The sequence below is a fragment of the Lithobates pipiens genome, unplaced genomic scaffold, assembly GCF_037356315.1.
Source record: "Lithobates pipiens isolate NorthernLeopardFrog02 unplaced genomic scaffold, aLitPip1_a1.2 Scaffold_30, whole genome shotgun sequence".
Taxonomy (NCBI): Eukaryota; Metazoa; Chordata; class Amphibia; order Anura; family Ranidae; genus Lithobates; species Lithobates pipiens.
This window is the reverse complement of record NW_027507791.1, coordinates 167,097,349-167,111,950: the sequence shown is the minus strand read 5'-3', so window position 1 is coordinate 167,111,950 and position 14,602 is coordinate 167,097,349. Positions and strand designations below refer to the sequence as shown.

Sequence of the window (14,602 nt, the reverse complement as noted above, 5' to 3'; positions counted from 1 at the left end):
TGTTTTCGAGCTGCGGAAAGGATCCTGTCACGTCCCTAAAGTTGAGGAAGCGAACCAAAAAAGGTCGGGGATTCGCACCAGGAATAACGCGTCCCGTGGGGACACGGTGGGCACGCTCAACAACATAGGTCGGAGAGATATCCGCGAGGCCCAGCAGGTTTTTGAAGAATTCCTCTGCAAACTCCGCCGGTCGGTCACCCTCCTCCCCCTCCGGAAGACCCAGGACACGAACATTGTTGCGTCTTGCCCTGTTTTCCGCGTCGTCTGCTTTAGCAACAAGTGACTGTACTGTGCGTTGCAAGTCCGCTATAGTGTTGAAGTGGGTAGCGGTGAGATCTTCAGTGGCAGAAATTCTGGATTCTGATTCAGTCAGCCTACCTCTGATCTTGTCCAGGTCATTTCTAATGAGGTTACATTCTTCGGCCAGGTGGTCTATTCTCACCAGCATGGAGGTCTTGCTTTGTTCAATGGCAGCCAGGATCACTGAAGTGCTGTCCTGAGATGGTGGGGCAGAGGGGGCCGCACTCGGAGAGGCCTCAGACTCCATGGCCAATTCAGTCAGCAGGACTTGCAGCCTCCCTATAAGAAACGGGTCAGATTGTGTAGAATGTGTAGCCGGCGCAGGGGCCGGATGACCTGGTGCTGATGCGTTTTTGGGACGGTGCTTAGGGCCCATGAATGTGGGGGTCAGTGGTTGGCAGTGCAGAGCAGAGGAATAGTCAGCCACAGGATATTGAGCCCCCCACAACCACACAGACAGTTAGTCAAATAGAAATATGTGTGCCACAGGAGCACTCACCAGGGCACCGATGCAGCACTGGCCTCAGGGCTCCAGTCTAGACAGAGGGCAGCTTTCAGGCCCATAGCAGTGGCCAGGAGAATACCTGAGGCAAGTCACACTAATCCAGTCCCGGAAGTTCACAGCCCCGCAGTGGGAGAATACAGATCCAGCTGTCCCCGTTGAATGTACAGATGATGGCCACTAGAAGTGTCAGCCGAGGGGACTATGCAGGAGAGGGCCAGGAAGCCAGAGTGAAGGCAGGGGCAGGGGGGTGATTGAGATGCTGAGCACCAGGCCTTCCCTGTCAGCCTGCACCCGTAGTCTCCACAGGCAGCTCAAGCCTTCCTTTTTTTTTCAGGATGGTGGAGGTAGGATGGGGGTGTGCGAGCACAGCGGTGTCCCCACACCCGGCGGCAAATCAGGCCGGCCGCGGCACTCCCCCGCCGGCCGGCGATTTAGGAAAGTCCGGTGGTCTGGAGGCTTCACCAGGCCGCACTAGGCCGCGGCCGCTGCGGACGAAAGAAAAACGGCCCCGTGAATCAGCAGGCTCCGCTAAACACACCGCTGGGTAGACCGAGTGGTGATGGGACCCCCTACCTCTCTTCCAGGCCAGTAACAGCTCCCGCGCCGGCTGCAGTGAAGAAAGATGGCGACGGCCGCTCCCTCGCAGAGGATCCGTGGTTCCCCAGGCCCGATCCTAGCAATATATGCACAGGGGAGTAGCAGATGATGCAGCTATACACTGTAGGCAGGTATTTGGGCAGTTTTCAGGTGTTTTGGGCACGGATGGCAAAGGATTACACATAAGGATGCCCGGAGCTCCTCTCCTACACGTCCACCGCCACTCACATCCGGACACGCCCCCACCAAAAGATCCTGACTTTAAAGTGGGAATCCACCCAGGTACTAGACTGGCAGCTGGCTCAGCCGCTCCACAGCCTGACTCTCTGAAGATTGAGAACCGATCGATCAGCTATTTTTGATTGCTCAAGTCTTGGTTTTAGAGGTGGCAGGGGACAGATGCAGCATTGCACCAATGCTGCATCCACCTAGGTAAGTATGGACGGTTATTTTTTGCAATCCCGAATTTCTCCTTTAAATGTTCAGCATAATTAAAAATTTAAATAAACATACCGTATCATTATGAAGTCTGAGCAACAGTGATTTAGCAGACTCTATACTCTGGAGATGGGTCCATCCCAGCAGCACAAGAAGACGTCTCAAAGGTTTAAACTCATTTGATAGCAGTTTACCAAGAGTGGAAAAATCTTCTACTTTTAGAAGAATCAAGGCACTAAGCTGAAAACAGAAAAACAATTATGAACAGAAATCTCTAATTAACAGTTCATTTACAATACAGAAGCCAGGAATTTTTTTATTTTATTTTTTCTTAAGCAATCCACTGCTTAACATGTTAACCTGGAAATCACAATTGCAATGAAAGGTAAGCAGGAGTGCCCAGCACACGTTTTTTTTCTTAAAGCAGTATTAAGCTCAAAAGCATAAATATATACAGTAATTAAAATAAGAATTTAACACATGACCATTTTTCTAGGTAAATATAATTTCTAAATGTGCTAATGACATGATATCTTCACCACATGTTAGTAACAACCCATGTAATCTGTACAAAGAAGCCAAAAAGTTCAGAAATGAAGTTATTTGTAAAAAAATAGAATGACAAAGGGAAAAAGTATTGAACACTTCAAGAAAGGGAGGTACAAAAAGGCATGGAAAGCCAAGACACCAGCTGAAATCTATCAGTAATGCAAATTAACCACTTAACAACCGCCCATTGCCGATTAACGGCTTCAGGGCGGTTGTTTAACTCTGAGAGGCCGTTAATTAACGGCCTCCCAGAATTCTGCTCTCAGACGCCCCCTGGGGCGCGCACGCGAGAGCATCCGTGACCGCTGGGTCCAGTGGACCCGGCGCATCACGAATCACGGTAAACGGCCGCTCATCGCGGCCGTTTACCACGTTATCGCTCCGTCAAATGACGGAGTGATCACTTGTAAACAAGCGGGCGTCATGTTATGACGCCGGTTCCTCCCTCCCCCTCTCTGTACCGATCGGTACAGCGGAGGGGGATGAGATCGGTGTCAGCAGCGATGTGGGCTGCATCTGCAGTGCCCACATCGCTGCTCACCGAAAATTAACCCCTCGATTCCCTGCATTACTCTGCAATACCCTGCTATTACTCTGCAATGCCCTGCTATTACTCTGCAACGCCCTGCAACACCCGCCAATACCCTGCAACACTCTGCAACGCTCTGCAACACCCGCCAATACCCTGCAACACTCTGCAACGCTCTGCAACACCCGCCAATACCCTGCAACACTCTGCAACACCCGCCAATGCTCTGCAACGCAGTACTCTGCAACGCCATACTCTGAGATACCCAGCCATAGTTGGTGATACCCTGCAATACCCAGCCATAGACATCCCCCCCCCCCCTCCCGCCGCCCTCCGCCCTCCGGTGCTTCTACCGAATCGCTAATACGATCAAAGCCAGAATCTTTTTTTTTTTTTTCAGGCTTCCCAGCTTAGAGGTGAGATGTGGGGTCTTATTGACCCCACATCTCACTGTAAAGTGGACCTGTCATGCCATATTCCTATTACAAGGGATGTTTACATTCCTTGTAATAGGAATAAAAGTGATCAAAAAATTTTTGGGGGAAAAAAAATGTCAAACTAAAATAAAGTAAAATGAACAATAAAAAAAATGTTTTTTTTAAAGCACCCCTGTCCCCATGTGCTCGCATGCAGAAGCGAACGCATACGCAAGTCCCGCCCACATATGAAGACGGTGTTCAAACCACACATGTGAGGTATCGCTGCAAATGTTAGAGCGAGAGCAATAATTCGAGCCCTAGACCTCCTCTGTAACTCAAAACATATAACCAGTAAAAAAAAATTAAATCGTTGCCTATGGGGATTTTTAAGTAGCGACGTTTGGCGCCATTCCACGAGCCTGTGCAATTTTGAAGAGTGACATATTAGGTATCTATTTACTCAGTGTAACTTCATCTTTCACATTATGCAAAAATTGGGCTAACTTTACTGTGTTTTTTTTTTTTTAAGCACAAAACTTTTTTTTCCAAAAAAAAGCATTCGAAAAATTACTGCGCAAATACCGTGCGAGATAAAAAGTTGCAAAGACCACCATTGTATTCTCCAGGGTGTTTGCTAAAAAAACATATATAATGTTTTGGAGTTCTATGTAATTTTCTAGCAAATAAATGATGATTTTTACATGTAGGAGAGAAATTTCAGAATTGTCCTGGGTGCTCCAGAACGTCTGATGGCACTCCCTGCATGTTGGGCCTCTGTACGTGGCCACACTGTGTAAAAGTCTCACACGTGGTATCGCCATACTCGGGAGTAATAGCAGAATGTGTTTTGGGGTGTAATTTGTGGTATGCATATGCTGTGTGTGAGAAATAACCTGATAATATGACAATTTTGTGAAAAAAAAAAAAAAAAGTAAAAGAATCTTGATTTTGCAAAGAATTGTGGGAAAAAATGACAACTTCAAAAAACTCATCATGCCTCTTACTAAATACCTTGGAATGTCTTCTTTCCAAAAAGGGGTCATTTGGGGGGTATTTGTACTTTTCTGGCATGTTAGGGTCTCAAGAATTGAAATAGGCCGTCAGTACTTCAGGTGTGATCAATTTTCAGATATTGGAACCATAGCTTGTGGACTCTAACTTTCACAAAGACCAAATAATATCCACCAATTTGTACTTATTTTTACCAAAGATATGTAGTCGTATAAATTTTGGCCAAAATTTATGAAGAAAAAATTACTAATCTGCTAAATTTTCTAACAGAAACAAAGAAAAATTCATTTTTTTTTTACAGAATTTTCGGTATTTTTTCTTTTATAGCACAAAAAATAAAAAACCCAGCGGTGATTAAATACCACCAAAAGAAAGCTCTATTTGTGTGAAAAAAAGGACAAAAATTTCATATAGGTCCAGTGTTGCATGACTGAGTAATTGTCATTCAAAATGCGAGAGCACCGAAAGCTGAAAATTGGTCTGGTTATTAAGGGTGTTTAAGTGCCCAGTGGTCAAGTGGTTAATATCAGCTGGTTCAGTCTCATCTGATGGCCTATAAAAAGGTGATGTGTCCAAAACATGTTGAAGCTTGTTTAAAGTTTGCTGCAAAACTTTCTATCTCAGAGTCCTTCAGGACAGCAACGAGAGACCTTGGCTCCTCCCCTCTGTTGGAAACACTGTGCTAGTCCACTTTAAAATTCTGCCTCCACCGCTGGCTTCTCAGTTTTCTTAGAGCACCTCCAGCTTCCTGTGGAGACCCAAGAACATATGATACACACAGACTAAAATACCACAGTTCCTGTTCTGAAAATCTTAAGCAATTTATGCGTTCGGGTGGGCACCAGTGCTGTCCTGAATGTTAGATATGCAACTTTTATTTTTCCCCTAATAGTCTTTCGAGACAGCCACCTGAGAGGATAAGCAAACCCTTAGCCCAAGGGCAGGACTACAGCTTGTAAGACCTTGTGTCCAAAGGCCTGATCTTTTATAGACAAGAGGTACACCCTGTGGTGTTTTACAAAGGTGGTGAAACTACCTCTGCCTCTTTTCTGATCTGCTCCAGCACTTTCCACCTTTGACGTTGCCATTGATCTTGTAGAGTGTGCCCCCAATACCCTCTGGGATCAGCATACCTCCCAACATATAGACTTGGCCAATAACCTCTCTAAGCCACCTGGCTATAGTAAGCTTTGAGGCCATATGTCCTTTCTTGGCCCCTGCAAATAAATTAACAAGAAATCTGTCTTCCTAAAAGGTTTTCTTTCCTCTAAATATTGTAGCACACACCTGCTTACATCCGACGTGTGGATCTCAACTATTTGTTCTCTGGAAGGATTTTGTACAAAAAAGGTAAAATAATAGCTTGGTCTCTATGAAATTTTGAGGCTACTTGAGGCAAAAAGACCGGATCAGTGTTAAAAACTATCTGGCCTGGAAAAATTTGAAAATAAAAAAAAGGGAGGTCCGATAGAGCTCTCTCACACCCTCTGTCAGAAAATGATGATACTGTCTGACATTTGGCGTGCAGTACTGTGGTCCACCAGCAGGTGTCTCCTGGCAGTCTGGAACTGCCTGAAGAGCCTTCCCCCTGTTAATATTGTTATATGATCCTTGGGCCACATAACTGGCATCCACCAGCGGGTGGTTCCTGGCAGTGTGGGGCCGACATCTCCTGCAATTAGGAGTCACCTGAGTAATTGCAGGTGGTGTGTATAAGTACCTGGCAGACACACTGATGCCTTGCCTTGGTATCTTCCTTGCGCCCTGAACCTATGAACCTGTGAACCTATGAACCCTGATCCATCGCTCCTGTGACCCATCCATCCTCTCCTTGTCCTGTTTGTCTTCCATCCCCAGCTGCTGACCCCCCGTTGTCGACCCTGGCCTGGCCCTGTTTATGATTCTGGTATTCCCCTTTACTTGTATATATTTGTCTGTTACTATTTGTGGGTTTCTGTTGGTGGTTGTTTGGTTGCACATTATAGTATATTGGAGGTGGTTGTATTTATTCACTTATCTTAATAAATTACCGTATATACTCGAGTATAGGCCGACCCGAATATAAGCCGAGGCCCCCAATTTACCCCCAAAAAACTGGAAAACTTATTGACTCGTGTATAAGCCGAGGGTGAGACATGGCTGTCCATCCCTGTGTGTCTGTCCATCCCTGTGTGTGTGTCCGTCCATCCATCCCGGTGTGTGTGTCCATCCATCCATCCCTGTGTGTGTGTCCGTCCATCCATCCCTGTGTGTGTATCCATCCATCCATCCCTGTGTGTGTATCCATCCATCCATCCCTGTGTGTGTGTGTGTGTGTGTGTGTGTATCCATCCATCCATCCCTGTGTGTGTGTGTGTGTGTGTGTGTGTGTATCCATCCATCCATCCATCCCTGTGTGTGTGTGTGTGTGTGTGTGTGTGTGTGTGTGTGTGTGTGTGTGTGTGTGTCCATCCATCCCTGTGTGTGTGTCCGTGCAGCCTTGTGTGTGTGTCCAGCCTACCTGTGTCCCGAGCCTCCGTCCCGAGCCGCCGTCGTCCCGAGCCTCCTCCGTCCCGAGCCTCCTCCGTCCCGTGCCTCCTCCGTCCCGTGCCTCCTCCGTCCCGTGTCGTGCCGATGGATCGCCGCTCCAGGATCGCCGCTCTTCTCGGCGGCCATTCTACAATTCAAAAGCCGCGCCTCCGCCTCCGCCTGTGATAGGCGGAACACTCAATTTCCCAGCAGCCTGTGTTCCGCCTATCACAGACATCGTCTCATCCTCGTCCGTAGTACGAGGATGAGCGGATGTCCGTGATAGGCGGAACACTGACTGCTGGGAAATTCAGTGTTCCGCCTATCACAGGCGGAGGCGGAGAAGGAGGCGCGGCTTTTGAATTTTAATGTCCGCCGTCTGTCTGCTCGATACGCTGATCGAGCAGTCAGACAGCGGTGACTCGAGTATAAGCCGAGGGGGCACTTTCAGCCTCAAAAAAGAGGCTGAAAATCTCGGCTTATACTCGAGTATATACGGTATATATTTTCACCTTATCTGCGTTTGTTCCTCTGTTGCTGTCCACACAGCTCTGGTCACACCAGATACGCGACACCCTCCTTGCAGTAGGGACTGCCAACAAAAAAAACTGCTATAGGTGTCAGAAATTTAATTGAACAAACTTCTTGTGATTCGTACGGGTCTCCTGTTGAGTTTGTAGCATCCTTGCACCGGTTTCTGTCTGCTCAAAGCCTTAAAAAATAAATAAAATCTAACTACCCATGGATTAGATGCCAGCTTCTTTTCCCAATACACTGAGCACGCTGATACTTGGCTTTTAAGTGTGCTGAGGCTCAGGCCTTTGTCTGCTCTACACAGCAGGAATTCTAGAATGGCCACTGAGCTCTGTGCCTCCAAGGAGTTTCCCTGTACACCAACCGTTGAAACGTTTCCAAACCTTTTGATAAATGATTCGAGTCTCGATTTTCCTTTTTTTTTTTTTCCCCAAGCAGCGAAGCTCCACCTTTCTACTTGGAGACAATACACTGGGTCATGGGAGAGGAGATCCTCTCGGATTAGTAATATCCATGGGGGTTCTGCAGCAAGTTCTTTAAGAATAGAGAACCATGGTCTCCTGGGCAAATGTGGTGCAATAATGATCAGCAAGGTGTTCTCTCTTCAGAATTTCCTTAGAACTGCTGGCAGGAGTACTGGCAAGGGGAAGGCAGAACACATGGAACATTGACTTTTGCGCCAGGGCGTCCACCTTTGTGCAGGTTGTCCTATCTCTTCAGGGGAAAAAAAAAAAAAAAAAAAAAAAAAGGTTATTGTGGGTTTTTTGGGGGGAAATAGGTCCAGTTGCGGTATAACCCATTTTAAGATGATCATTCTGAAAACATCTTGTTTTAAGATAAAATTGTCTTTTTAGTTTCTTCCTTCTGAGGTAATCTACTACTTTCAGTTTTAGGTGTCCTACTGGCAGGGAGAGCACATTGTTCTCTGCCCAGTTTAGGATTTCCTCTGCCAGGGCTCACAAGGTACAGCTCCTTGTTCACCCTTGCTTGTTGATATAGGCAACTACTGACGAGCTGTCAGACCTGATCTTTATCTTTATGTGGTGACCACCCAGTTCTTTTTGAAAGGGTGCCAGAACTGCCCTTAATTCCTTTCAAATAGATGACCTCTTCATTTCCTTCTTCCAAACGCCCTGCGTTAATCGGGGGCCTAGATGTGCACCCCCACCCTATGCTGCTTGTATCTGTAGTCACTATCCTGGTGATTGGTGGGATCCCCATCCATCCGTTGATTAAGTTCTCCAATCTTCTCCACCACAAGGACCTCTTCACTTGTGTCGGTATATGCACTTTTGCATCCAACGAGTTGTCTGCGGTTCCACATCTTTAAGATGAACAGGCGAAAAACAATCCTGTGAATCGTACCACTGGGATTGTGGAGGTCAGTAACCCCACTTCCGACATTGCATGTCTTATTGAGCATGGTCGACTGCTCTGCATCTTCATATCATCTTGAATCTTTTGTACCTTCTCCTTGGCAGGAACACTTTGTGGCGTTGAGTCCAGGATGTTCCTAAAGTATGTAATCTCGTGGAGGATCAGGTTGGACTTTTCCATGTTCAACAACCAGCCTGAAAAACTTATGTACCTCAGATCTTTTGCGGACTTCTCTGGAGAAGCTTCAACAAGAGAAGTAGGTCGTCTAGATAGGCCTTTTCTTTGCTTCTTGGAAATTCCGCAATGCAGATCCTTTTTAGGGGTGATCTTGAAAATTCGAAGTGAGACCCCTTCCTCACAATTCCTAATATGAACTGGCTGTAGTAGATAGCTTCCTATTGTGGGAGGAAGGCCCCAATCTTTCCTCCTTTTCTTTTTCGGTACTAGGTGCGCAAAGCAGTTTTTTCCCCTGGGCCTTTTCTTGCTTTGTTGATTGGGAATGATTTTTTTCCTATCTGCGGTGCGATCCAGCACTTTCTCCAGCCCTGGGCCAGTAAGTTCTCTGTATGTAGGATCCCACAAAGTTTGGCTTTAGATGCGCAGTCTCCCTGCTAAGTTTTTAGCCAAAGAGCTCTTCTTCTAGAATTGGATAGGCCCAATCGGTCATTTGGACTGATTCCGCGGATGCATCTGCGATATAAGCAATGAACTGTGGGAGCATAGGAGAGGAGGATAAGATCTGCTCTTTCAGTATTCCTCAACGTGGGCCTTTATCCAAGTTAACCAAAACTCAATGTTCTGGGTCACTACTGTTACTGCCATATTTGCTTGTCCATTGCCTCAGATAGAGCACCCATATTTTCAAAGGCTAGGTCCCATATGCCTCAAGACTTGGAAGAAGGCTGTGTCTAGTTTGGAGATTTTGTTCCAAACTGATGCTGGATCATCTGAGAAAGGAAACCTATGCTTCAACACTTTTGAAAAGGGTTTCATTTTAGGATCCTGCGATTCCTTTTTTATTGTCTCCACCAAGACCTTGTGGACTTGGAAAACTTTGCTTTCTTGTTCTCCCAAATCTTGGTACATTTGGTCGTGTAGTAAAAGAGTTTTTTTTCTCAGTTTGAATACCCAGTGTGGCATGGATGGCCCCCCAGGAGGCTTTCCACTTTCAGTGAAAGCTTGTAGAGGGAAGGTTCAAAGCTTCTCCTTCGGATTCCTGGGAGCCAGAGGCTGCACTAACTACTCCTTCCTGGAGGTTTCTGGAGAGGCTGCAGTGGTGGATGGTAATGCTTGTGTTACTGGTAACACCATCTGCTGAACTGGCAGAAGAGCAGTCTAAGGCTCCAGGATCTGATAAACTGCAAAAAAACGTTTTAAAGGACTCAAATGTGTTAGAGAGCTCCTTAAAGTGTAAGTAAAACCTCCTATCGTCATCAGTCAAGGAAGCTGCCATCTTCGACTTTGTTTGATCTTCAACTGCTGTGATGATGCACATGTGACCAGTTATGACAACAGCCATTGGAGGATTTACCAATTTGTTTGAGCGCACAAGCAATTTGACAGTTGCGTTCCTGGCACATGCCAGAAATGTACTGTTTTTTTTTTAAAACCGTTTACTTCCGCTTTAAGTGAGGCTGCTAACTCACTAACCTGATCAGCAGAATGTTCTTGTACTAGTTTGTCAATACATTCTTTGCATAAAGTCTTCCCCCAGGTGTCTCAAAGAGTAGCCTTAATAGAAGGGCACCTATTTTTAGAACTATGGGAGGTGTCTGGATTTGTCTGTGGATTTGCTCTGAAAGACAAGTTATCAAAATGGATGCCTGGTCATGCTGCACCTCCCTACTCCACCCTCAGTTTTGAAAACAAACCGCTTTTCTGCCACCCTCAGAGATGGGGGGGGGGTGGTGACTGGTGAACCAGGTAAGTCTCCTGGTTATAGTCCAAGGCACCTCTGGCCCATACTAGGATTTTTAGCCTAAGCCTCCCTGGCTCCAGTTCTCCATGTGGTGTCTCCCCTCTAAAAGGAAACACAAATGAGTGAGGAGCCAGTAGGGGAGGAGTAGTTTTAAAGTGGGCTGGCGTGGTGTTTCCAGCAGAGGGATGGGAGCCAAGGTCTCTCAGGTGGCTGTCCTGAAAGACTAATAGGAGAAAGTTCATTTATTTTAGTAATTCAATCCAAAAAATGTAACTCATTTTATGTAGATGCGTTTCACAGAGAGAAATGCTTGAAATATATCACTCAAATTTTGATGATTATGGCTTACAGTGAAAACCCAAAATTCAGTATCTCAGAAATTAGATTACAAAAGACATTATTAAACAGTCTTTTTAAAACCTCTAAAATCCTTTTCTTTCAAGTACATCAGGGGACACAGAGCCATAGTAGTTACTATGTGGTTATAGGGCACCTTCAGGTGATGGACACTGGCACGCCCTAAATTAAAAAAGTGCACTCCCCATATAACTCGTCCCACTACTGGGAGTACCTCAGTTTTGTAGCAAAGCAATACACATGTATATCAAAGGGAGGGGCCACTGTGTCCCCTGATGTACTACAAAGAAAAAGATTTTTTACAGGTAAGCCGTTTTAAAAATCCTGTTTTCTTTTTATACATCAAGGGACACAGAGCCATAGTAGTTACTATGTGGTATGTCCCATAGCAATGCCAACTGAAGGGAGGGAGGAAAACCAAGGAACAAATCCCAAATTGGCTCCAAAGGACTGTTTTTGTAAAGCCGACAGGACTAATCTTAGGTCCCAAGGATTCAGGGTTGACTTAACTGGAGGATTTAATCCATGTTTCCCCCTGAATAAGATACAAACCAGAGAGTGAGAAGTGGTCGTTGGAGAAAAAAAAAAAAAAAAAAAAAAAAAAAACACAGATAATGCCGATACCGGACCTTCGAAAGTACTCAGGGCCAGCTTCATGTCTAATCCCATCTGTAGGAATTCAAGGATCCTACCTATGACATTTTCTGGGGTGCCAACCGCTGGATTCACACCAGGAGACATATGCCTTCCAGACTCAATAGTATATATGACACTGGAGGCCGGCTTCCTAGCAAGTAGAAAACTACCAAAGCCGACGGCCCACGGTCTTATTTTAGAATGTAGGTCTCAATAGCAAAACAGTTAAATTTAGCGTTTCTAAGGAAAGATGGAATACCAGACCTTGCGAAAGAAGGTCTGACCACAGTGGTAGTGTCCAAGGGTCCCCTACCACCATCTTTATGATCACGGCAAACCAAAATCTACTGGGCCACAAGAATCACCTCCTTCCCTTCTTGCTTGCTCCTGTGAAGAAGGCAGAACAGGAGGGAAGGTATAGATCAGTGAAAACTGATCACATGGAAATAAACCATCTGTTTCACATGCCATCGGATCCCCTTGTCCTTGACACAAAGTTGTTGATCTTGTCGTTCAATCCAGACATCAATAGACCCACGTTTGGAACTCCCCTTGGCATATTGACAGAATGCCGCCAGGGAGAATCAACCATTCTCCTGGAAAAAATAGTTTTCTAGTAGACTGCCTGTTAATTCTCCATTGCTGGAATGAAATTGCTGATAGGCAAGGAATGTTGCTTTCTGCCAAAGAGAAAAAAAATACACCTCTTTCTGGGCTGCACGACCTCTGGTGCCCCCTTGGTGATTGAGATAAGCCACAGCTGTGGCATTGTCAGATTGAGACTATGGCACCTGGTATTCCCAGGCAGTCTCCCATCCAGGTACTAAGAAGGGCCGACCCTGCTTAACCTCCGGGATCAGATGAGACTGGGCGCTTTCAGGGCGATTTAGCCTCAGGCTGGATCCTGACAGGACAATAGCCTTAGCGTCCAGGCCTCCAGGGCTAGGTGTACGGCCTGAATCTCTAGAATATTGGAGGGGCAAGGTCATCTCTGATCTGGACCATGAGGATTACCTATTGAACCTGATGGTGGAAGCCTTCATGACTTCCTGGAGGGTGATGCCCCTGGCACAAACAGAAGGAGCTTTTAAAAATAAAAATATATTTACTCCTTTACTTAAATGGAAAAAAAGGGGGTACTTTGCCCACTAGAAATTCTTTGGATGAATTATTCAAACATCCTCAAATAGCTGTTCCACCACAAAGGAAGACTAACCAGGAGTTACTGCATGGTGAAATTAAGTTTATCCTTCTCTGATGTGTGTTCCTACACGTGCATTTTAGCTGCTTGTGTTTAGCAACAATGTGCACAGAACTGTGTATAGCACCTGCCTATATGAGTACAAACCGCGGTAGGCGTCTCAGACGTTGTGTTTTTTGGCTATTTTATAAGCCAGCACTTGCAAGAGGACCTTGTGGAAATACTACAAAGGGAACTCACAAGCAATTATTGCAAGCATAAAGCTGCCAGAAATCTGGGCATGCTGAGCAGGACACCTAGAACACCTTTTAAACTGGCCTTACAATGATTAAACAATTGCTGTCAGCAGGCTGCTCAATCTGCCAGAGAAAAAAAAAAAAAAAAGTGTTTGTGTGTTTTTTATTCTTTTACTTTATTCGTTGGATGCCTAAGCATTTGAGTATTGTCTGCCAACAGCAGCTCTTATTCACAGAGGCTATACTGCATTAATGCTAGTATACCGTACTTAGTACGTTTCCTCCACCCTAGGATAAAGTGTAAACTTTCATAGGAGGAAAAGAACATCAATGAATGAATGAACTTGTATAGCGCTACATATGTGAACTAAAACACTTCGGGGCACTTTTGCTGCAAGTGTCCATCTGGGTTTTCAGAAGAGATGGGTCTCGAGCTTCTTCCTGAAGGCCAGATAGTTTTCCTCCAAGCGGATGTCCGTGGGTAGAGTATTCCATAGCCGTGGTCCTTGTACTGCAAACAATGGTCATGTGTAGGTAGAGTTGGGATATCATCCACATAGGAGTGATAAAGTAGATCCTGGTTGCTGATGATTTTGAGGAGTGGGTGGAGATAGATGTTAAAGAGCACAGTTGACAGGTGTGATCCTTGAGGGACTCCGCATGTTATTTTTCGTGCTTCCGAAGTGAATGTTCCTAGTTTAACTTTCTGAAATTGGTTTTCTAGAAAGGATGCGAACCAGGGAAAGTCTGAGTCTGCAACTCCAGCTACTTCTGTGAGATGTGTGAGCAGGGTTTTGTGGTCTACTGTGTCGAACGCTGCACTGAGGCCGGCAGTACCAGGAGACACGATTCTCCATCTGCTGCTTCAAGGGTGTCATCCCAGATTTTGAGGAGTGCAGTTTCTGTCCCGTGGCCAGGACGGAAACCCGATTTTAGTGAGTTCAAGAGTTTATGGGTGTCCAAATGGAGTTGTAGCTGTTGTACTACTGCTTTCTCAATAATTTCGGAGAAGGCATAGAGGTTTGTGACAGGTCTGCGGTCGTTTGGGTCTTTGGGATCGAGGTTAAGCTTCTTTAGGAGGGATTAGAGATTGTGCCTTGCTTGAGGGAGGAGGTTGGAACGATTCCTTTTTATTTCCCCAACACTATTACAAAAATTTTTCCTTATAGAATAATTTTACATGATTACATTTTATGTTCTTCATATGATAATTACAATTACGATTCCTTCTTTAAATGACTGGTTTATGAGGTATGTTATGATAGGTGCCAGGATGTCGGTACATTGTTTCAGAAGTTTTGTGGGAATTATGTCGTTTGGCGATGTGCTGTCTCAAAGTTTTCTGATGATGGTTTTGGTGGCGTCAATGGTAATTGGGACCAGAGTATATCTCGGTGGTTTTAGAAACTTTGTGCGTTTTTTTCTTCTTGTTCTATCTGGGAGACCTTCGCAGATACAAAAAAGGCTCTCCTGACAATAAATGCACA

General features: G+C 45.5%; 1 protein-coding gene and 1 pseudogene across 6 annotated transcripts in view; both read right to left on the bottom strand.

The window, feature by feature from the left end:
- ZFYVE26 (zinc finger FYVE-type containing 26) overlaps positions 1 to 14,602 on the bottom strand; it is a 1,794,472-nt gene that overhangs the window by 1,581,145 nt on the left and 198,725 nt on the right. For all 6 annotated transcript variants that reach the window (XM_077465059.1, XM_077465061.1, XM_077465063.1 and 3 more), the window contains one exon: positions 1,916 to 2,080. In XM_077465059.1, the coding sequence (XP_077321185.1) occupies positions 1,916 to 2,080 (165 nt within the window). The remainder of the gene's footprint in view (positions 1 to 1,915; positions 2,081 to 14,602) is intronic.
- LOC143949640 (5S ribosomal RNA) lies at positions 12,458 to 12,576 on the bottom strand (annotated as a pseudogene).